Source organism: Symphalangus syndactylus, chromosome X (genome assembly GCF_028878055.3).
Source record: "Symphalangus syndactylus isolate Jambi chromosome X, NHGRI_mSymSyn1-v2.1_pri, whole genome shotgun sequence".
In the NCBI taxonomy this organism is placed as follows: domain Eukaryota; kingdom Metazoa; phylum Chordata; class Mammalia; order Primates; family Hylobatidae; genus Symphalangus; species Symphalangus syndactylus.
The window spans coordinates 29,428,804-29,453,051 of NC_072447.2; the positions used below are offsets into that span (position 1 = coordinate 29,428,804).

General features: G+C 40.0%; 2 protein-coding genes across 7 annotated transcripts in view; both read right to left on the reverse strand.

The window, feature by feature from the left end:
* The window catches only part of ASB11 (ankyrin repeat and SOCS box containing 11), a 32,659-nt gene extending 29,041 nt beyond the window's left edge, over positions 1–3,618 (reverse strand). For 2 of the 3 annotated variants that reach the window (XM_063635018.1, XM_055268419.1), the window contains exon 1: positions 3,438–3,618. In XM_063635018.1, coding sequence (XP_063491088.1) covers positions 3,438–3,618 — 181 coding nt within the window. Of the gene's footprint in view, positions 1–2,382; positions 2,501–3,437 lie in introns of those variants that run through there. The other variant, XM_055268420.1, reaches the window with a different exon arrangement.
* A 3,818-nt stretch (positions 3,619–7,436) lies between these two features.
* Positions 7,437–23,984, reverse strand: PIGA (phosphatidylinositol glycan anchor biosynthesis class A). Of its 4 annotated transcripts, none has more exons than XM_055267972.2 (7): positions 23,894–23,953; positions 19,601–20,377; positions 14,355–14,487; positions 13,449–13,581; positions 12,788–12,994; positions 12,622–12,679; positions 9,668–9,754 (listed from the first exon to the last, which is right to left on the reverse strand). In XM_055267972.2, the coding sequence occupies exons 2-6, from the start codon at positions 20,313–20,315 to the stop codon at positions 12,656–12,658; spliced, it is 1,212 nt and encodes a 403-aa protein (XP_055123947.1). In that variant the 5' UTR covers positions 20,316–20,377; positions 23,894–23,953; the 3' UTR covers positions 9,668–9,754; positions 12,622–12,655. The 4 variants fall into 4 exon arrangements, with proteins under 4 accessions (XP_055123945.1, XP_055123948.1, XP_055123947.1 ...); XM_055267971.2 differs by having other exon boundaries at positions 9,671–9,754; positions 12,640–12,679; XM_055267970.2 differs by lacking the exon at positions 12,622–12,679 and having other exon boundaries at positions 7,437–9,754.
* Between the last annotated feature and the right edge of the window lie 264 nt (positions 23,985–24,248).

Genomic DNA, 24,248 nt, shown 5'->3' on the forward strand with positions numbered 1-24,248 from the left:
AAACATGGCTGGCTGAAGGGTTATGAATAACAGATGATCAATCTGTATCTACACTATATTTTCTTTCTTGATGACCAAGTCACAGTACTAAACATAGGTTAATACAAATTAGCAAAGCTTGAAAAATCATACAACACATCTCTCCTGAGAAAGTGCCTGCAGAAATATCTATGGACTGAAGGTGGGATCCAGTGATCCATCTGGTGCTCTAGGCATAACACCAAAGGCCAAGGACAATGTATTAAACTTTTAAAAAGAAAAAAAATGCATATAATAGACAAAATAAACAAAGAAGCTTAAAAACCGAAATAACAGTCAACCATGGCTTAATTCGACTATGATGAGTGATCAGCAAATGTAATAGTTTAAGCCGCAAAGACATATAAAATAATGGATTCCAGACTATGAAATCCACCCCCACCTGCCTACTGCACAAAAAAAAAAAAAAAAAAAAAACTTTCCAAAAGGTTTTACAGCACAAAGAATGATATTTAATGAGGCATGTGGTGTTAAATGCAGCTTCCAAAAAAAAAAAAACAGTGCTCTGAACCTACAAAAGTCTAACCTGTGTGCTGGCTAGGTTTTTCCTGCCCTTTCTTGCTTTTGACATTGCTGACAACAGTTTATAGGAATAGCATATGCTAGCAGACTCAAGAAACTTAACCTTGGGCTGGGACTTTTGTAAGTCAATTAGCTAATTTACTGATTTAATGTCATATATTTTCCCAACAAACATTTGTCTGACCAGTGCAAAAGTGACCAAAAGCAAAGGTGATTTCTGGTTTGAGTTTGATTTCTGGTTTTGAGTTTAACACTTTCACAAAATTTTGTTCTTGATTTTTAATATGCCTAACTTTAAATATATTGTTATGGGATAATTTAGGAATTAGAGAGACTGAGGGGTTAAGGAGGATTTATTATTTAGGTGTATTGGCCTAGTTGCATTAATATTTAAAGGACTGGGTTTTGAATAAAGAGTTGTTATTTTTTAAGTATTTTGTGGGGCGGGGGAAGATTTGTAATAATATAGTATCTGACTGTTAACAGTGGTATCAAAAGAAAAAACACAGAACCATGTGAAAAATACTGGTCCAGGCATGTTACTGCCTACATTCTTATAGAAAGACTTATTTAGCGGCTGGGCACAGGGACTCACACCTATAATCCCAGCAGTTTGGGAAGGCAAGGCAGGCGGATCACTTGAGGTCAGAAGTTCGAGACCAGCCTGGCCAACATAGCGAAACCCCATCTCTACTAAAAGTACAAAAATTAGCCGGGTGTGGTGGTGCGCGCCTATAATCCCAGCTACTCAGGAGACTGAGGCACGAGAATTGTTTGAACCCCAGAGGAGGAGGTTGCACTGAGCCGAGATCGTGCCACTGCACTCCAGCCTGGGTGACAGAGCAAGAATCCATCTCAAAACAAACAAACAAAAAAACAGAAAGTCTTATTTACCAAATCTTGGTAAATCTGGGGGGGGGGGATTCGTGTATATGTATACACACACACACACACACACACACATACACATATATATGAAAGAAATAAAACTGGGAAATTAACATGCACCATTCCCTGCCTCTTTAACAATAATTGAAAAATGTTTTTGACCTTAGAATACTATGCTACTTGCAAATTAAACTATTTTAAGAGATTGAACAAGATATTTGTACTACAGAATGAATGAACTGTATTTAAGAGATTTGTATTCCAGCTCCGGATTAAATTCAAACCATGCTTACATGGGTTTTGACTATAAGAAGGTTTTATACCTTTTTTAAGAGTGCACTTGAGGTCGGGCGCGGTGGCTCACACCTGTAATCCCAGCACTTTGCGAGGCCGAGGTGGGCGGATCACGAGGTCAGGACTTCAAGACCAGCCTGGCCAACATGGTGAAACCCCGTCTCTACTAAAAATACAAAAAAATTAGCTGGGCATGGTGGCGTGTGCCTGTAGTCCCAGCTACTCAGGAGGCTAAGACAGGAGAATTGCTTGAACCGGGACCTGGGAGGCGGAGGTTGCAGTGAGCCGAGATGGTGCCACTGCACTCCAGCCTGGGCTACAGAGCGAGACTCCATCTCAAAAAAAAAAAAAAAAAAAAAAAGAGTGCACTTAATTAAAGACCACAAAGACAGAAATAATGCACAGGTGCAACAGGAGAAAACATTTTTAACGTTCTTGCCAATATTGACTTTGTTGGACTTCATCTGATTTAAACCAGAATGATTTATCTATGAGAACACCAAAACTATTACTGAAAATTTTAGAAAGCTCTTGCCCAAATTGACAAATTAAATTAGAATATAACTTTTCAGATCATGCTTAACTTGAAACTTAACAGAAGCATTACTTTTTTTTTTGTAACTAGTCAAAGTAACATACCTCCCTGAAATGTATGACAAATATAATCCCCAAAAGAAATCTCTTTCCATGGTCCGGACCTTCTGATACTTTCTGAAACTTCACAATTCTTCTCATTTTCCCCAGTTAATTGAAGCATTCTGATGCTTCGTCCTTGGAGGTCTTATTTCTCTAGATAAGACTGCTGTTGTCTAGTGTCTTCCGAGTTGTCTAGTGTATTGGAATCACATAAGACTATTTTGAAAGAGAATCCTGGATGCAAATTGAAATGGATACTAGATAAAGAATGATGTAATCCTGGAACCCCTGCAAACACTAAAAATACATGGGGAAATTCTGAACTCTGTTTATGAATAAACACTCCTCTATTAAGTGACAATCCCAGAAGTGACAGGGATATCTGACTCATTTACTTTTGTAGCATCTCACTACGATTAAAGTAAATCATTTCTTGAAAGAAATGGACACTATTCTCTACAAAGCATCAGAATTTAAAATGTTTTGCCCAAATCTTGGCGTTTCATGTTAGAATAAACTTTGTTTGGAGTGCTTGGCGTGCTACCATATAAAATGGGTTTAGTGAAGAGCTTCTCCTGACAGTGATAAGTGGTTAATCAATTCCAATTGCAAATGACAGCAAAAAAATACACATAGCTTGCCACGTTTGCTGCTTTAATTATAATTTATTAGTCATTCTATTTCCTGAGAAAATTTATTCTGGTTAGAATGCCCTTCACTGTTAAAGTTTGCTTTAAAATATTAAAGAAAATAATTATATACAAGTAATTACTTTGTCTAGTAGAAATGAAGTTTCTCAAAATACTCTTAGTAAGTCACTACCTATTTACTTCTTAAATAACAACTGCTACAAGATCTACAAACTTGCAAAAAATAAAGCTGAAAATCCCCCACAAATTGATGCAGCCAACAGCATTTGCTACTTTAAGTGACAATTTTTCAAACTACCCACTTAAAATCAAAGTATAAATATAATCTGCCTTCCAGAAATACTAGTCATATGAATTATCTAGGAGGGATTTTCTTTAAATATTAGGAACAAATTCATGTACTCTTACCTGAAATTCCACCATAGATCTCTTCTGCTATCCTAGCCGCTTCTTTTCTATTTCCTTTGACGATATAGAAGTGGGTTAGGAGAGCCAAAAAAACTTTAATTAAAAGCTTAAAGAAAAAAAAGGTAGCAAACATTGTAATAAAAATGTTTTTAAAGCCATAGAAAACAGGACCATCTTCCATTTTGGCTTAGGCTCTGTATAGGGTCCTAGGACTGTAAAATTTCACTGAGTTGTAATTGGTATCATATGACATCTATTTTAAACCTTCTAGCACTCAGTGCTCCTGTTACCGAGAACTCAGTTTGTAGGTTCTAATCTAACTGATTTGGCGACTGCATGTGCTGACTCCACAGCAGTGTTAAATAAACTAAAGAAACTTCCTTCTAACCAGAAACATCCAATAGTTCTAGAACTACATAACTCAGTACTATCTAACAAATAAGATTCATATCCAAACATTTTATACTCCTAAACCCCTATTTTTCCTATTTTATGTTAGAAAGCAGGGTTGGAAAGATAGAAACTTCTCAGCTTCTACAGAAACAAAGCAAGTTATTTGACATATTAAAAAAGTGCAAATATGCTGTATGTTCTAAGTGGGAAATACTACTCCCTGGAGCATTTCATTTTCTCTTAATTCTGAAGTTTATAGAGGATTAAGTCCAAATCTAAAATATGACCAGTTAAAAAAGACCATTTACCTGGCCGGGCGCGGTGGTTCACGCCTCTAATCCCAGCACTTTGGGAGGCTGAAGCAGGCAGATCACCTGAAGTCAGGAGTTTGAGACCAGCCTGGCCAACATGGCGAAACCCCCGTCTCTACTAAAAGTACAAAAGTTAGCTGGGCGTGGTGGCAGGTGCCTGTAATCCCAGCTACTCAGGAGGCTGAGGCAGGAGAATTGCTTGAACCTGGGAGGCGGAGGTTGCAGTGAGCCGAGATCGCGCCACTGCACTCCAGCCTGGGTGACAAGAGCAAGATTCTGTCTCAAAAAAAAAAAAAGACAATTTACCCTAAAGCTGTATGTATGTATGTATGTATGTATGTATGTATGTATGTATGTATGTATTTAGTTTTAAGATGGAGTCTTACTCTGTTGCCCAGGCTGGAGTGCAGTGGTGCGATCGTGGCTCACTGCAACCTCTGCCCCTGGGTTCAAGCGATTCTCCTGCCTCAGCCTCCCGAGAAGCTGGGATTATAGGCATGTGTCACCACGCCTGGATAATTTTCGTATTTTTAGTAGAGACGAGGTTTCGCCATGTTGGCCAGGCTGGTCTCGAACCCCTGACCTCAGGTGATCCGCCCACCTTGGCCTCCCAAAGTGCTAGGATTACAGGTGTGAGCCACTGCATCTGGCCAAGCCTGTATTTAATAAAAGGCCTATTTTGGATGCCTCTCCAAGTAAAAGTGTCACACTAGAAGCATCAGACTACTCGCCATGGTAGTTCCATCTGGGACAAGGTCCCACAGCAAGGTTCCCTCCTGATCATTCATTTGCATTTCAAGCATTGGTAAAGGTGGTGCCCATTTCTGAAAAATGTGGGCTATCTTTGATCATGGAAGAGTCATAGTGAAATGGACAAAAGAGATGCCCTAGGTTCTGGATGAAGTACCCAAATATTTCATGAATCAACCTTCTGTAATTGGGCAATTTTCTCTTATCAGCTGGTCAACACAAGTGAAATGGGTTTATTTTTAGTTTTCCTCATCACTCTAGGTCTCTGCCTTCATTCTTGGCTATGTTAGATTTTGTAAATTTTTAAAATCAGTTGAAAAGACAAGCCAAAATATAGTTATACAAGTGGCCTAATAAATCTTAACAAATGCTTTATGCAAAAATATGGGAATTTCTCCTAGCATGCAGGCAAACTAGAATGACTGCCTGGTTAAGAACTGTTTCACTGCATTAAAAAGCTGACATGTAAGAATACAACCTTGAGCCACAACATACAGCTCATCGATTTCAGTGTATCAGAGCACTATAAAGACCTTGAGTCATCTTAACTCTCAAGGAACAGATATTAACATAAGATTTACTTTACTGAGCTTATATTACCTGGTAGAATGCCAGTGTATGAAAATACATGAATACAACTCTTTTAGTCCTTTTCATTTATCTTTCCTCAATTATACTCTAAGTAGGCAATCATTTAGTCATGTCAGACCAGTGATGTATATTGTTCTATAACATTATTCAATCTTGTTTTGGTCTTTTCATTTAAAACATGGCTGTCCTATGTTTTACATGCCAAAAAAGTTGGCCATGAGAAGCTCAACTTTATTAAGGTTCAAATGGATGTCTATACTATTTCTGAGAGACCATCTTTTTTTTTTTTTTTTTTTTTGAGACGGAGTCTCGCTCTGTCACCCAGGTTGGAGTGCAGTGGTGCGATCTCGACTCACTGCAATCTCCGCCTCCCGAGTTCACACCATTCTCCTGCCTCAGCCTCCCAAGTAGCTGGGACTACAGGCACCCGCCACCACGCCCAGCTAATTTTTTGTATTTTTAGTAGACACGGGGTTTCACCGTGTTAGCCAGGATGGTCTCAATCTCCTGACCTCGTGATCCGCCCGCCTCAGCCTACCAAAGTGCTGGGATTACAGGCGTGAGCCACCACGCCCGGCAAGACCATCTTTACTATATTTGAACATTACATTTGTGATGGGCATAAAAGGCTACTGATACATGACAGTTGATTCATGCTATCTTTCACAGATGAAATCATCAACAGCACCAAGGTTTCTCAGCCTCAGCACTATTGACATTTTGGGACAGATATATCTGTTGTGGGGGATGGCCCAGAGCATCGTGGAATGCTTAGCAGCAACCCTGACCTCTACTCACTTGATGCCAATGCCCCACCCCATCTAGTAATAACAACCAGACATTGCCAGATGTCCCCTGGGAAACAAAACTGTCCCCCCAAACCCTAGTTGAGAACCACTGAGCCATACCCAAATAGAAATGATAAAGGATAAAAATCAGTTCCCCCAAGTACCATAGGCTACAAATCAGATTCTACACAGAACTTTTTCATAATTTTATATTAAAAAATCCAGCCACAGGATGATACAATTTAACATCTAGCCACATCCATTTGGGAATGCAGAGATGGATAAAGAGGCTTTAAAAATACCTCACAAAAGTAAACACAGACCTATACTACCCTGACTTTGCCAAAAATAAGTTTTGGCATAAGATAAATCAAAACATAAACATAGGTGATTGTTTTCCACTGCTTCCCACAAAAGGGGTGGGAGAAACTAAATCAGGGATGTCCAATCTTTTGGCTTCCCTGGGCCACACATAAAACACACTAACAGCAGATCATGAGATCAGGAGTTCGAGATCAGCCCGGCCAAAATGGTGAAACCCCATCTCTACTAAAAAATACTAAAGTTAGCCAGTGTGGTGGTGGGCGCCCGTAATCCCAGCTACTCAGGAGGTTGAGGTGGGAGAATCATTCGAACCTGGGAGGCAGAGGTTGCAGTGAGCCAAGATCGTGCCACTGCACTCCAGCCTGGGCAACAAGAGTGAAACTCCGTCTCAAAAATAAATAAATAAATGAAAATACACTAATAGCTGATGAGCTTAAAAAAAAAAAAAAAAAAAAGAAAATCACAAGTCTCATGTTTTAAGAAAGTTTATGAATTTGTGTTGGGCAAAGTAGAAAGCATAATTATGTAGCTCACATACACAGTATAGTTTGTAGATATTTTCCTTTGTCTCACGCAATAATGCTAGGGCAGTGAAAAACAAGGGCTTATTTGGGTAAGGAAACAAAGGCACAATTGAACTTGCTATTCCATGAGTAAGAGGGAGAAGATATTCTAGAAACAAAAAATGACAGAGTAATTCATCGCCCAAAGGGTATTTCTTGCTTTACTAATAGACCAAGCAACACATCCAAATTGCACTGAAAAAGAATGTGTCAGGGGCAGGGATAGCCTGTTCCACTAGTAAATAATAGTCTGTTCATAAAATAAGCAAACTCAGAAAATTATCAAAATGTCATTCTGCTCTTTATTTTTGGACATGTAGCATGTTTTAACAAATCAGTTTTTCATAGGCAACCTTTTGAAACATCAAAAGAAACACAATATATTTTTCACAAATTCCTCATCACTGTAAATTCACTTTAAAATCAACGTAAGCAGCAGGGTAGAGCAATGTGTTTCCACATACCGACCAGTGCAACACTGACAGTTACAATTAAGGTATCCAGAAAGGTTGAAATTTAAGATTTACGTGAAACAAATTTACTTCCCTTTGTTAAAAAAAAAAAAAAAAGAAAAATAATAATTTGCAAATCACATGTTTTACAGGCAAAGGCAACTAACTTTAGATCTTATTTCCATCTCAAATAAATGACAATTTAAGAATTAAATGACAATTTTAAAAAATTAAGCAAAAATATAAGGAAAAAATGGTGGCATGCCTCTAAAACCTGCTGAATAGAATAATGGCCAAATATTATAGTTTCTCACTTTACTATGAATATTGGCACTGTTTATTTCATGTTTATATGTGAGTTTCTATGCATAAAAATCCCAATAAGACCGAATAATTTAAAGATCAGTCCATCTTTCTCCAACAAAACCCCTAACTTCTAGATTTTAAAAATTGCACTCTTGCTTTTGCATTTTAGTACAAACGAAACACAAATATATTTCTTTTATATCAGTGCAACCAGTTAATAGGCATGTTATTTTTTAAAAAGTAATAAATTTTGTGAATGTAATTTTTAAAAATCCTATACAGAATCACAACACTGTCAGAATCTATGTAGTGCACCCACAAGTGCCTCATTGTTTTGAATTCACAGTCCTTTTCTCACAAAAACCTTAAGAGTTCAAAGAATTCATAATACACACCATGTGGATAATTTGGGGTTAAAAAACCCATGGCTCTGGGCAACAACAATTACATTTAATAACATCCACCCACAAAGACTGTTCCTAAAATTTTCAACTTAGTTTGCTATAAATAAAACATTCTGAAGTGCAAAAGCCACACTGACAATACTTATCAGACATCAGCGAGGCCACAGTGAAGGGGAATGACTTACATTAAAAGGACAGGGTAGCAGCTGGTTTTGGGATGGCACACCTCGTACATTCTGCTCAGAAAACACGAAGGCATTTATAGAAAACTCAATTATGCACTGAAAAATGTGGAGGGTTTCTCTGCACTATCAACAGTGATATCGGTCCCCAGTATTTAAAAAGCAAAAAATATCTTCATAAACACAACTGAAGATGAAGGCTCTACCTAGGAGAATGCATACAACACGAACAAAGTACTAGTAGTGTGTTGGTGATTTTTTTCCTGGCATTAACTGGCATGAGCATTTTTGGCATGTTGGATATTGATCTCATATCAACCACGATTACGATGAAGTAAGCCATTTGAATGGTAAACAGAGTGAATGCACCCCTGGTCCTTAATGGCGGGAAGCATCTAGTTCAACATTCTACACAGAGCAGGGGTTCAAAATGTGCTGGTAACTAATGGACTATCTTACTCAAGGAACCTGTTAATTATATGTAACACCTACTGAGTGAACCTAATAAATGTTTAAAGACATGATTTAGATTCCTAATAAATGCATATGAACATGATATAAAACAGTTCATATAATTGTTGTAGTTCCCTAAAGAAAACTTGTAAACATCTGGTGAGTGTCTAATGGTGTAACATTAAAAACTGGCCAAAAAATGCCCAGAAAACGTTTGGCCCTTCAGCACCCAAAGCTCTCAAAATATAATGTTAAAACATCTCTGCTACAGGGATTTCAGTAGTCTGAAAAATTTCGTACCTGAGTGGCTTAAATGTTCTCTCCTAAATTTTAAATAAGTGCAAGAAGTTTCTACACTCAGGAATTGCATAATTTTTTATCTTTCCTCAACAGAAAATATTGAATGATATAGAGGTAGCATAACTTACTAAATTAACTCTAAAAAAACAAACCCCCCCCAAAAGCAAGGTTATTTTCCATAGTTTTTATAGAACTATTACAAATGTTTAAAATCTTACAATCTAGGCTTTCTTCTACCTGGTTTTAGATATCTCATTATTCTCACTCCCTCTTTTACTATGAGAATAGTTATTAGTCCAGGCACCCCGTGGCCCAGTGGCATCTATTGCAACATCAATGACAGAATCTGGAGTCATCCATCTCAAGAAAATGAGGAAGAGGAAGTTGAAAACTGCCAACAAAGCAAAGATGTAGCCTGTTACTGGGCCGCAGTGAGAAATAAGTCTGTCCAGTCGTTTGTCCATTGGCAACACAGCTTCCACTGATACCCGGTCATATACCTGGAGGGAGAGAAGCCAAGTGTGAGCACTTTCACCATCACCCCATCACCTGTCCCATGATAAACAATGACCCGGTCCTGCAGGAACATTTTATAAACAAATGCAAACAAAAGTTGCTTGTGTTTTGTTGTTGTTGTCATAGTAATGATATCCTTAATGAACTTAATCATGATAATTATTGCCATTTGATTCAAAACTTATTGGGTACTTATTCTGGGCAAGACACCGGGCTAGAGGCTGTGTGATACAAAGAATAAGCCACAGTTCCTCTCCCCTAGGGAGTCACCATCAATTTCAGCCAACTACTAGAATTCCAAAGTCCCTCAAAGTCTGAACAGCTTTTGGGGTCACCACTGTAGGGTCAATATTTAATTCAGCAGTGACTTCAGCAGTACTGAAGCAGGATTTGCCTTTGAAGATTCCTCGACTAAGCTGAGATGCTCTCACTGGCATCTGGCAGACATCAACCACAAGCAGAGAGCTACAATCTAGCATACTTCTGGGAACACGAGGCTCCTCTTTCAACAGTCACATGAGGCTGTACATGTTGCTGAGCATGGATGGTGAGGACATACAGAAGCATTTCATGGATATCAAATAAGAGAAGACAAAGAGATGGGGGAAATTTCAGTAGATAGTATAGGTCAAACGTTGGCAAATGAAATAATGTTTTTTGCTGAGCAAGTAGGTGGCTTGCTTTTTAAAACACTGCTAAGTACTAAGCTCTAAAATATCAAAAAACAAAGATCTTTAAACATACTAATGTCAGTAGATAGTATAGGTCAAACGCTGGCAAATGAAATAACGTTTTTTGCTGAGAACTCGAAGAAGGTGGTTTGCTTTTTAAAACACTGCTAAGTACTAAGCTCTAAAATATCAAAAAACAAAGATCTTTAAACATACTTGTTCAGAACACATCAAATGGGCCAACATTCATATTTTGTAATTTGAGTATTACTTGTGCTTAATCTCATATATTAGACCTTTAAACCGTCTCCTTTTGAACTCAAGAAAGTTATAACATGCAGTGCATGTTGTACAGGTCAACAGCCCTTGAAAGGTATGGCATGTTTTCATCCAGCTCTTTTACCCTAAGGACCTTCTGAATACAAACATTTTAATCAGAATTATGTTGAGAATTATGCTGAGACTGGTGAATTGCAATTGAAAAACTATGTTTACAGCATGAACTCCAAATTTATTTCATGATCAATTTCCTAAATAGCACAGTTAAACTAAGAAGGAGGAGTTGAAATGAATTAAAATCTCATAGGGTTAAAAGAGTAACTACAAATTGACTTTTTTGTCCAGCTTTATTTCAGGTCAATTAATCTACTTACAGTTTTAAGTGATAAAATAACAACTTACTACTATGAAGAGAATATTAGCGATGACAATCCATTACAGGCAAGGATTTACTTTTTTCTAAAAGTGTATTATAAATCACCACAGAATTTAAAAAAATACAGATGCTGTACTATTAAGTGTAACTAAAAGAAAAATGTGGTTACCAAAAAAATCCCAATTAGCCCCTTTAATATATGCTGTCAAACCGTCACCATAGTTCTTTCCCTGTTAACTTATTACCTACAGTGGCTCAGGCTTCTGGGGTTTATATGATGTCAATCAAGAAGGTCAAGTCACAACTTACAGTGCCGTGGTTCTCAAAGGGAGTGGAGATCAGGATGGTATCATCAAAGTAACCTGTCTAACCAAATATCCCTGCCAATTATACCCCCAATTCTATCTCTGCTCCTAAAGGATAACACTGGAATCTAGGGAGTGGTTGGGGAGGCAGGGGGACATCAAGATGGAGTAGAGAGAGTCTGAAAAGGCTGCCCGGGGACTCTGACATGTACTCCCAACAGGTAAGCACTAGACTCCAACTTTCCATGTTTCATATGGGGGAGATAGTACAAGACTTGCAGAAGGTCAGAATGTCTCAAAATGCTTCAGTCAAAAATATTTGACTGTTGCAAACATCTCATGTTTCAATGGAAAATGTGTCAGACAATTTTTAGAGATAAGTTTTTAGAACTTCCATTCAAATATGAGTTCATCTTATATACTGGAATTCATCATTCAAACCAAGTAAGAAAGCCTCACAGTAAAGAGCTATTCTCCTCAGCTCCAACTTGCTATCTACTCTAGGCTAAAAACTCGTTGCTCCACTGAATATCACGTTGGTAGCATTACTCTAAACTACTACCTTCTCCATGTTCCACCTGGTTATCTTTCTGGTTCACAATTTCTACACACTAAGAAGCTGAGTTGTTTCTGTTCAGCTTGTTACATGGTAATAAGAGGCATGAGGCAGAGAACATCATGAAAAGGACGTAAAGGATGAAACTGAGAATAAAAGCAGTCCCTAATTCAAATTCAGGAAGCATTTCCCACAACCGTAATCTCCTACCTAAGGGTGTTAATCTGTTTCTTATACCCGTCCTTTTGGAAATTCTCTGTTGCTGCTTTTTATTTGTGATTTTTCCCACGTTTGTCACATACATTTTGAATTCTAACTTACTATGTTCTCAATCAGCCCAAAGATGCAAAAATCCTTTTCCTGGAGAAAATCACAGTAGTTAGCAAAAGGGCTACAAGAGGTTTAGGAAGTAGCCTGAATTAAATATTCACAAGTTATAAAGTTGCTGCAATCAGCAAAAGCATGCATTTCCTAATAGAGTTGTTTGCTTTAGAATTATCAACAGCTTCAAGAAAATATCTAAGAGTAGACTTAATACTCGTCTTGTCTCTACTCACTGTGACTTTTAGAAAATTTTGTAACTTCTTTATGCCCAGTTTAATGAGGGGGCTAGACTGTATTACTGCTATTTTCAAATGTCAAGCGCAATAATTTGACTACACACTTAGCCCGGTGTGTGTACCAAAATCTGTTTCTTTTCATCTGGAAGAGATTTCATCAACCTAAGCAACAGAACAGAAATGGTAAACATCTATGTAAGAAAAAGCAAATGTGTACGTGAAATATCAAGTAAGAGTTCAGACACAATCTTTTCTCAGCATGTGACATACCTTTTCCGTTCTTTCCGCAACATTCCTCCAGGTGTAGAAAGTCTTTACTATGTTATGGATGTTTTCTGGAGCCGGCAATGTCCCTGACTTCAGTTGGAAAATAGCCTTTTCCAATCCTTCACATAAAGATTTTACTGAAGGCTCACATAAAATAATAAGGTTTTCTGGAAGCACCTCAGGAATTCCACCAACTCTGGTACTTACAACCTTAAAAAAGAAAGAAAGAACACATACTCCACCATAATCATACCTCAGGAAGATCAACAAAACCAGTTAAAACATTATTATGGGCCGGGCACGGTGGCTCACGCTTGTAATCCCAGCACTTTGGGAGGCCGAGGCGGGCGGATCACGAGGTCAGGAGATCCAGACCACGGTGAAACCCCGTCTCTACTAAAAATACAAAAAATTAGCCGGGTGTGGTGGCGGGCGCCTGTAGTCCCAGCTACTCGGAGAGGCTGAGGCAGGAGAATGGCGTGAACCCGGGAGGCGGAGCTTGCAGTGACCCGAGATAGCGCCACTGCACTCCAGCCTGGGCGACAGAGCGAGACTCCGTCTCAAAAACAAAAATAAAATAAATAAAACATTATTATGGAATGTGTCTCATTATTTTTCAAAATACACAGAAATCCCAACCATGAATGCCCTCAAAGCTTTTTACCTGTAAACCACAACTGGCTGCTTCCACGATCGCCATGCAGAATGCTTCAGTAAGGGAGGTATTCAGAAAAATATGTCCTTGAACTAAGACATTTCTAACATCCTTGTGTTCTAAAGCTCCCAAAAGACGCACCCTGATTTTTTAAATGAGAGGGGAAGAAAGGAGTGAAAACTCATGCTACAAAAGAAATTTAATTTATAAACCAAGTCTGCTATTTATATTACACTGAAATTCTTATTGCTGCTAATGTTCTCCACCTCAAAAGATTAGTATCACCAAACACTGATCTAATAGAAACAGCCTTATAAAGCAGTTGGGTTAAAACTCATACAGTGAACATTATTTCTAACTTTTGTTACACATATCAAACTTTACCTTTTCCAAAACTAGTTTGCATGTAATAATATTAATAAACTTCGATAATTAAATGTTAAAGTGCCATCTCTAAACAGGAAAATGGCCTTTTTATTAAAATTGATGCTTTACACGTACATGCCTTGTGTTGTGTAAGTTATTGAGGAAGAGACTTGTCCGAATCTGTATGTGCAGAGCAATTTACATGATTTGAGCCCTATTACTTAAATCACTACACAGTATGGCCTGGAAATCTGCAAACGCTTCCAGTTAAAGCAGTTGTTTTTTGTGCCTTTCATGGTGCCTCCAACAATGGCTCCCCAAAGTCAAATAATATTGGGCTAATGGAAAAAATAAAATTGTGAATTCTTTAACTAGGTTTCCTATTTTATATAAAAATTCTGAAAACAGTCCTTGCATTACATTTATATCAATTATATGTATATCAATTACATGTAGGAGAAGCAACACACCTAAGGTACGCATGCAGTTAAAACTAAATAGAGATGATTGACATCTTCTCCCTCAAGACAACATGAAATTCATCAATACCTGTCATGCAGCTGGTATCTTTCCCGAACTTCTTCCAAAATGATTCTCTTTGGTCCCTCTCCTCCAATTATGAAATTTAAATCTGGATATTTCTGACAGAGTTCAGGTATTATACCACTAAGCAAATCGATCCCTGAAAATATAAAGTTGAATGTTGGAGATATTAATATTTAAACTTAAAAAAATTCACCAGAACTACTGAGAATCCACTCATTTTGAAAAGTATTAGCTATGCACTCCATAAAGGAGAGAAACTCTCTTAAACCTTTTCCAGGAGTGGAATTGTTTGCAAACTGGCAGTGGTCCCCCAAGAGTTACAATTCTTGAAGACGTAGACCTTGACATGCATTACCTTCCACACACCCAAAATATGCACTATTCTGTTTCATCTCAACAGACTATTCTTTAAGTTATTCACTTGTGTTTACACATTGGGTACTTCTAAAAAAGGTACATTGAAGGTGGCTAAGGTTTGAGTTCGTTTTCTCCAGAGCAGGCAGCTGATTGGAGATCTGGGTCTTGTCCCAGCTTTTTTACCAGCAAGCCCGTTGATCGTGGGGAAGTTTCATGATCTATAAAATAAAGATACCTATGTACCTAAGGTCTCTTTCAGCTATAAAATTCTAGCAGTCTGTGATTCCACTTACTGCCACAGGGAAAGGCTAAGCAACGAAATCTAACTGCTGCCTCCGCTTTGTTTAAAATGTGGCTGGTACAGAGAATTTTGCAGTGAACACTACACTATCAGCAAAATTTAAGTTCAAACCAGCTATAGCCCACTTTCCTGGAATGGGGGTAAATGAAGGCAGCAGGGCATCAACTGTTAGACCACTACAGTCCATAGAACAAAAGGATGCATCTTGGTTCCTTTTTTCTCCAAAATGATTTTCTTATAATATATAAACACAATCTCAGGTAATAGAAAACAATAAAGTAAATCATGCCCTATTAGTCTGAAAAAGTGAGTGGCTATCCAAAGTCACAACAATGTCAACACTATTTGAGAATCTAGTTCATTAACAATTACAAATCGTACATATTCAAAAGTAAGAGTAGGCAGGGCACGGTGGCTCACGCCTGTAATCCCAGCACTTTGGGAGGCCGAGGCAGGCAGATCACGAGGTCAGGAGATTGAGACCATCCTGGCTAACACGGTGAAACCCCGTCTCTACTAAAAATACAAAAAATTAGCTGGGTGTGGTGGCGGGCGCCTGTAATCCCAGCTACGCGGGAGGCTGAGGCAGGAGAATGGTGTGAACCCGGGAGGCGGAGCTTGCAGTGAGCCGAAATTGCGCCACTGCACTCCAGCCTGGGCGACACAGCGAGACTCTGTCTCAAAAAACAAATAAATAAATAAAAGTAAATATAAAATAATACACCTAGAGCTAAGTTTATTAATTTTAAAAATGCACCTACACATAAGAATTGTATTTCTTAATCTTCCACCCCAAATAGGCAGATCAGTTATAAAATAGATGACAGGAGAAATGACATATATATATGGTCATTTTTATTAAATAATACAAAGTAGAATTCATTAAGTAAACTCTGCTAGTACTTTCAAACTATTATTGTATGTATCAAAAATTCCCACGTAGCTTTTCTGAATATGAAGGCTTCTCATTAAAATCATAGCTATCTTTGTTTCATGTCTACTACCAAATCACTCAATTGGATTTCTAGATAAACCAGAAGGTAGTTTAATGACTTTTAACATTTAGTCTCCTACAATTCCTTCAATCCATTTTCTTCCTCGCCCTATTCTTTCTCATACAAGGTTAAGAGCCCATTCTTCAAACAAACAAAAAACATAGAGCAATAGTCATAAGTGATAATAGCTAACAGTAACTGAGTGCTTGCTATGACAGGCAATATACTTTAAATTCATTATGTCATTTAATCCTGACAACTATCTCATAAGAAATGGAACTGATTACTATTACCAATGATCTATACTCTTATTCTAAGAATAAAAGCTTTTCTCCACCACTATAAAAAAATTTATTCTGGAGCCTCTAAGAAGAGTATAACGCAATGGAACCTAGAGACTTTCGACTGCCATGTGAACACAAAACAGAATGAAAATCTCTCATTCGAACTGTTTTTAAAGTTCAGTCTAACAATATTTTTAAGAACCTTCTGATCTATACCTAGGATATGAGTGGCTGGGCATGGGTGGAGGAAGAGGATACCTTAGCTCAAGAAAAGCTGGACTCACGTGTGTCATCTCTGTTACTTACTGTGTAACCTGGGTGAGTTACTTCCCCTCTCTGAGACTCAATTTCATGTAGATAACATCTACCCTACAGTTGTTGGGAGGGTCAAATGAGGTATTGTACCACGAACAGGCTTTATCAACTGCAGAATACAAATGTAGGTTGTCATTACCACTACAGAAGGAAGCGGGCGAGCGTGCCTACACATGCAGAGTGCTGGTAAATCCTGACTGAGAGCAAAACAGGCTTGGAAGAGGAGGCTCAGGATAAAGGCAGCCAGAAAGCCTGGATAAGGAAAACTTTGATTTATCCTCTCTCTCACTTAAGACATTCCAGTGGGACTTTGATATCTGGTCCAATAAACTCCTGGGGAAATTAACTTGTTAATAAGGAATGGACCATTCATACAACTACTCACTTTTGGGCTACAAGTATGGCTGTTCCTTCTCAGAATGTTACTTTCTGCAGGGTGCCTGGCATCCAGAGAGGGTTCAATAAATAACTGTTCAATTACTGAATTGAGTACAGGAAAGGCCATACCATCACTCCATTGGTGGTTAGCTCAGCTGGTTAAAATACCACATTAGGGAAGTAAAGGTAACAGGTTTAATCTTTGCATGGGTAGTTAATTTTGCTGATCCTTGATCACACGTGTCATACTCTTTCTCAGCTAGCTATCTCAAGAAGATAGGCTATTTGGTTAAAAAATAAATTAGGTACATTTCCTAAGTTACAAAAAAACACATCACTAATGTCCCAGGAGGAATTCAGAATACAGAATGCCAGTCGGTTCACATGTCCCTGATTAAAGAATGAAAGCATGTCCTTGCCTTCAAACCAGAAAATGAAGTTCAGGCCAAGTTTCCTTGCCAACCTCCACTTAAATGGACTGCTGGGTCGATCAAGGTTCTCCATTCCAAACGTAAACTGACCAAGGCCCACATCTAGATTTTAGGCCACTCCCTAGCACACTGGCACACCACTGAGTTCACTGCTTGTCAAGAATCAGTTGTTTGTTCACACGTGTTTGATGTCAGTTGTACTTGTTATCGTCGTGTTGAGTAATTTAATTCAATATCATATAAACTGACAAAAAGAGTTTCCACAAAAACTAAGCTGAACAGTTTGAAAAATCCAATAAAGGAATGTCACAGAAAAAAGTTCTTGGCAGATGAGGGGTGTCCTAAACCACGGTATAAAATTGAAAACAAATTAAAACTCCTGAAGCGTATCAGTTCATACGCCTTTAAGTTCTAACCCCACTCAAAAGAAACTCAAAGTAGCAATGGTAGATTACGTTTGATGAAGGAGAGGGTACAAGATGCAGCTGAAACCAGTGGCCCAGCACTCAAAGCCTGCAATCCTACATCAAACTACTGGCAACTCAGTGTGTATTAATATTTTGAGTTTAATTCAAACATTAACTATTTAAGGGGGTATGTATTTATGTATTTTTTTTTAATGATTCCCTACTATAAATGACACTTTTGATTAGTGGACAGGTTTTCAAATAGCACTAAGACACTGTTTTTTATAACCAGACTGTGTCAGACTTTTAATAAACAAGCCTCCACACATTCAACTGCAGTGTCCATTAAGTGCTGTAGAGGTACAAAAAACAGCCTCCTTGGCCAGGTGCAGTGGCTCACGCCTGTAATCCCAGCATTTTGGGAGGCCGAGGCAGGCGGATCACGAGGTCAGCAGTTTGAGACCAGCCTGGCCAACACAGTGAAACCCTGTCTCTACTAAAAATACAAAAAATTAGCTGGGCTTGGTGGTGGGCACCTGTAATCCCAGCTACTTGGGAGGCTAAGGCAGGAGAATCGCTTGAACCTGGGAGGCAGAGGTTGCAGTGAGCTGAGATCACGTCACTGCACTCCAGCCCGGGGGGTGACAGTGCGAGACTCCGTCTCAAAAAAAAAACCAAAAAACCTCCTTGATAATAGTGGACAGTTACAAACTAGGCTAATAGTTTATAGGAACTATCACTGAGCCCTTGCGAGGTTCCCGATGTTGCTTAAATTACACAAATGAAAAAACTGAGACTTAGAGATGTTAAGCAACTTGTCCTCGATCACACAGCAGGCCAGACCCATCATCTGATCCCAGGACATCTAATCCCCTTTTCTTCATCACTTACCTGCCAATATGTTATTAATGTCTTATACATGATGAAATGAAACAAGCAAGCTACAATACAGTAACGTGCAGAGCAAGCCCACTGATTTTCAGTATATGTACATACACATAAAAAAGACAGGAAAGCTACATATCAAAATACTCATTAGGGTATCTCCGAATAATACAGTTACAGCTGATTTTAGTTTTCATCTTTGCGCTTTTCTTAGTTTCCAAAATATCTGTGAAAAGACATTACTTTGGCAATCAGAAGAAAAAAGCCATCTGTGAGCTCTGCCCTTTACTTCTTTTTTTTCTTTAGAGATGGAGTCTCGTTCTGTCACCCAGACTGGAGTGCAGTGGCACGATCTCGGCTCACTGCAAGCTCTGCCTCCCGGGTTCACACCATTCTCCTATCTCAGCCTCTGGAGTAGCTGGGACTACAGGCGCCCACCACCATGCCCGGCTAATTTTTTGTATTTTTAGTAGAGACAGGGCTTCACCATGTTAGCCAGGATGGTCTCAATCTCCTGACCCCGTGATCTGCCTGCCTCAGCCTCCCAAGGTGCTGGGATTACAGGTGTGAGCCACCGTGCCCGGCCTGCCCTTTACTTCTTTACCACATGTGCGGGGCTGTTTTAATTTTTAAAAAGATCTGAAATTTAACAGCATCAGGTTATTCTTACTTTTAGTAACCATTAAAACATCAAAGATTGGGGGACAGCATTCACCACCATCCTGAAAAATCTCTCTTCTTGGATATATAAACCAATATTAGAACTTTGCTATAATTTATAGCATTATAAAACCATAAAACAAAATGAAAAGTCAAACAATCATTATATACAAGTATTCAACAGCTTTCTATAGGGAAAAAAGTCTACAATGCAATTATAGCTATCATTTCATTACCTTTTCTGTAAACAAGTCTGCTGACAACAACAATAGTTATACTATCATGCCTTCTAAATGGGTCTGGAGTGAAGTCAGTAGGATCTACAGCATTAGGAATGACGGACACTATTTCAGGATTCAGTGCTGCTCTTAGTACAGTATTTTCCTTACTAGTATAAGACACACAAATGATGTGGTTTGTATCACAAAGAGACACGGTTAGAAGCTTGTTTGTAAGCACCGAGCTGACATCAGCAAATCCAAAAAGGGAATGGTCCGTGAAGACTGTCTGAAGCCCCATTGTCTTGGCGTGGAAGAGAGCATCATGGGCCATGGCAGAAAAAGAGCTATGTGAATGGATTATCGTGACTCTCTCCCGAACAAATATGTACCTGAGCAATGGCAGACTGTGAAAGAGGGTCGTGGCTGTAGACTGGTTGTACATGACTTTCAGAGGCAAGTAATAGACTTTGAGGCCATTAGTGAGGTAACGGATGCCTTTTCGATTTCCATAAGCATGGGTGACAATTATAACCTTATGCCCTCTTTCAATCAGGCACTGAGAGAGCTGGTAAATGTGGCTTTCCACGCCTCCCATATTTGGGTAGAAAAAGTCAGACACCATGCATATATTATGGGTACGGGTTCTACATGTGTAAAGACTTCCAGGGCTAACCCGAAAGAGTGTAGCTGAGGCAGGGTGGCCATCCCCAGCTCCTCCTCTACAGGCCATGCTGAGACGGTTTAGACATCAGTTCTTAGAGCAACCCAGTTAAGAGATGTGTCCTCTATTACCTGAAAAAGAGTAAAACGGGATCTCAGTTCAGAAACAAAACGCATTCCATATTACAAATCCAGACATAGATACTGTTTTAATGTTAATGTAAATTTGTTAGCTTTCCCCAGAATTAAAAACAAAGCGTATCATCAATTTACTCATTTGACGTTTACTTGCTTGGCATTTACATACAACAAAACTAGGTTCTATGATGTCTTAATTTTGCCCTAAAAATACTGTTACATGTAACTTTAAACAGTAAGTTTGTTACACCACATCATATCATGGTTTACCATGTTAACAAACCAGTCTCTTCCAATAATTAAGTATATATACACACATACATACACACGTTTATATATTTCCCCTTTACTCTTACACTTTACCAGCTCCTATTAATACATATTAAATGGCCACTACACATCAGCTACTACATGCTAAGACTCTTCTATATCTTATTGCAGCCTCACCAAAACTCCATGAGTTATCAACTCCATCTTATAAATGGAAAGTCTAAAGCTTAAAGGGGTTAAGAAATTTGTTCAGTTATTCAGTGCTTAGAGGTAACACAATGCAGCAGTCTGATTCATTAGCGGTCATGTCTTCTGGTATTTATGCCCTTCTATAGTACAGTCCCTTCCCCTTGCATTTGGACCTGGTTTAGCCCATAGAAGGTAGTGAAAGTGATGTGCAAATTTTTGGCCTCAGCCTAAAAAAGGTGTGGTGGTTTCCAAGGTGTGGTGGTTTTCACTTGTGCACTCTTAGATATCCTAAGCCAACATGTAAGAAATCCATCTACTGTGCTAGAGGGGCAAGGGAAGAGACAATACGGAGAATGGAGAGCTCTGAGACTACACGGAAAGAGGCAGAGGCCCAGCCATCCAGCCAACTTACCAGCTAAATGCAGCCTCCTAGTGACCACTGGCAAGACCAAGAGAACCACCCAGCTGAGCCTAGCTCACTGCAGTATCATGAAAAATAACAAAATGGCTATTGTTTTACATCGTCTTGGGGTGGTTTGGTAAAAAATAACAGACAACTAAAACAGGCCAGGATCCAAACTCGGTTATACTGGTCCACTGCCTGTTTTTGTAAAGTTTTATAGGACCATAGGTGTGCCCATTCATTTATGTGAATGGCTACTTTTGTGCTACGAGAGCAGAGTAGCTGCAACAGAGACCATATGACCCACAGAGCTGAAAATACTTACCATCTGGTCCTCTACAAAAGTTTGCCAACCCCTGCTCTAGAGCTTAGCCACTGATTCAATTAATCTCATAAAGTTTTGCTAGTATTACCTTTGTGGTTTACACTAAAACACACCCGGAGCTCGAATTATCTTTTTGAGAGCACCTTTTTCAAATGTCACCAGAGCACATGCTGCAAACAATCCATATGTTCTCCTTCCTTATTCAAAAAGGGTGATTATTTAGGCCGGGTGCGGTGGCTCACACCTGTAATCCTAGCACTTTGGGAGGCCGAGGTGGGTGGATCACCTGAGGTCAGGAGTTCAAGACCAGCCTGGCCAACATGAAGAAACCTCATCTCTATTAAAAATACAAAAATTAGCTGGGCGTGGTGGTGCCTGCCTGTGGTCCTAGCTACTCGGGAGGCTGAGGCAGGAGAATCGCTTGAACCCGGGGGGCAGAAGTTGCAGTGAGCCGAGATCACGCTGCTGCACTCCAGCTGGGGCGACACAGCGAGACTCATCTCAAAAAAACAAAAACAAAAACAAAAACAAAAAACAGAAACACAAAAACCAAAGAGGGTGATTATGTAACTGCTCCCTTCACTTTTTAAACTTTTCTATCAGTTATGCAGGCCTTTCAAACTCAATGAGTGTCCCTCCCTTCAGTGTGGTGTCTAAAGATAAAGGCTAAACTAGAGATGGGGTGTATCTGGGACCATTTTCTCAATTTAAAGTGCGAAATGTTTATCTCAGTGGTCCCCTAAAGCCTTATTAATGTGAAATGCCCACTCAATATTTAGTACTATTGTACTTTCTTAGACATCTAAAGCTAAAAAGAATCTTGGATATCTAGTCAGAATCTTCCTCAGCTTTACAAATGAGATTTCCAAGGCTCCAGAAAACAAACAACTATACAATGAGAAGCTATCCTAAAGCTCTGAGTTTCCGGTTTCACTTGCAAACTCAGAAAATGCCAATTAACTGTACGTGCAAAGGCTTAACTGTCTAGTCTCTCCAACAAATTCATCTACTTTTTTTTTTTTTTTTTTGAGACGGAGTCTCACTCTGTTGCCCAGGCTAGTGTGCAGTAGAGCGATCTCGGCACACTACAGCCTCTGCCCCCCGAGTTCAAGCGATTCCCCCACTTCAGCCTCCTGAATAGCTGGAATTACAGGCGCACACCACGACGCCCAGCTAATTTTTGTATTTTTAGTGGAGACGGGGGTTTCATCATGTTGGCCAGGCTGGTTTCGAACCCCTGACCTCAGGTGATCCGCCAGCCTCGGCCTCCCAAAGTGCTGGGATTACAGGTGTGAGCCACCGTGCCCGGCCTCATCCACATTTTAAATATACTCTCAGAAAGACTCCAGAAGTGTTTGTTGACCTGAGTTTACTAATTAAGATTCAATATTACCAAATATTGAAATTCCCCAAGTTTGTACTTTTAGGTGGCTTAACTCACATTTTCTTACTATGGTCACCTAAACCCGAACTTCCAGTTCTACCAGTTTTAAAAGATGAATGACAGCAAAAACAGTAATGAACCAAATGATATCATTTAAAATTTTGTCATTAGCCTGCAACGTTCTGTGAGGAGTCTGCCCACCTCCACCAGGTTTTCACTCCAAACATCTTTGACATAAAAGTTCAATATGCTGAACAATCGCAGAATCTTAGCTCTTAAAGCCGAAATGAGGCTTGGAGCTCTAGTGAATACCTCTCTCGCTTTACAAATGAGAAGCCAGACAAGTTGAGTGATTTGTCCAAGGTTCCCACCCAGCCACTTAAAGTGGCAAAGAAAACATTACCGTAAAATTCTCGACCACGGCCAACGAGCCCCGGGCAATCATTAGCAGTAGAAGTTCCTGAAGAACCTTAGGGAGACCTGGCAGGAGTTGTGGGTCAAGAGAATGGTACTTCCACCGACAATTCCTGGGCACTGTCTGAGCTTCATTCCCTGATTCCCTGAGAGGTCGCTGGGGAAACGCTCGGGCCAAGGAGGGGATACCCCTGCTCAGACAGCGACCCCGCTGGGTTCATGGCGGGGACTGGCCAGGCCCAAAGAGAGAAGGAAAATAGCCAGAGAGTAGACGTTGGTCTCAGGCCCGGGGTTCCGGAGATCCCAGTCCCTCGACCCACCCGCCTAAGCCAAGGAACCCAGCGCGTCCGCCCTAAACGCACCCTCAGCCCCAACCTACTCTGGAGACCCTCCGACCCAACTTCCGGGCTTCGAGCCGGGTCGGTTTCACCCTCTCCACCACCCGCCACGATCCCACGCGCGCATAACAGCCCCATCCAAATGCGGCCCACAGCGCTGGAGAGGGGCGGCGAGACGCGCACTCACCGGTGAGTTCCATGGCCGCCAGTGTCCGGACCTCCCGCGGCTGCAGCCGGAGGCCCTCCCTGCTGTCCCGCAGCACCAATCTAGGGCGTCCGCGCCCAAGGGCCGCGCCCCCGAGGCAGCCAATCACAAAGAGGCGCTGAGGTCACGTCCGAGAGCGTCGCTCTGTCGTCCCCACCCTTAAGCGCGGGATGCAACGTCAGCGCGCGCCTGCGCTCGTCTCCTAGAAGCGGCAGACGGTAGGGTGGGTGCGCACCCTGGTTTCCTGGTTACAGCGTCTCTATTCCGGACGCCAGTTCTCTCCGCGCTTGCTTCTGATTGGAGAGACTTTTTGTTTGTAATCAGCTGTGCCATGGCA

Bases quoted from the DNA above. Each gene is read 5' to 3' on its own strand.
- PIGA (XM_055267970.2), bottom strand. From the start codon at position 20,315: ATGGCCTGTAGAGGAGGAGCTGGGGATGGCCACCCTGCCTCAGCTACA. The intron at 13,582-14,354 runs GTATTGATGAAT...TTAAAAAATCAG, and splicing joins AGATACCAGCTGCATGACAG to GGTGCGTCTTTTGGGAGCTT. The intron at 9,755-12,787 runs GTATGTCACATG...CTCTCCCTCCAG, and splicing joins TTGCGGAAAGAACGGAAAAG to GTATATGACCGGGTATCAGT.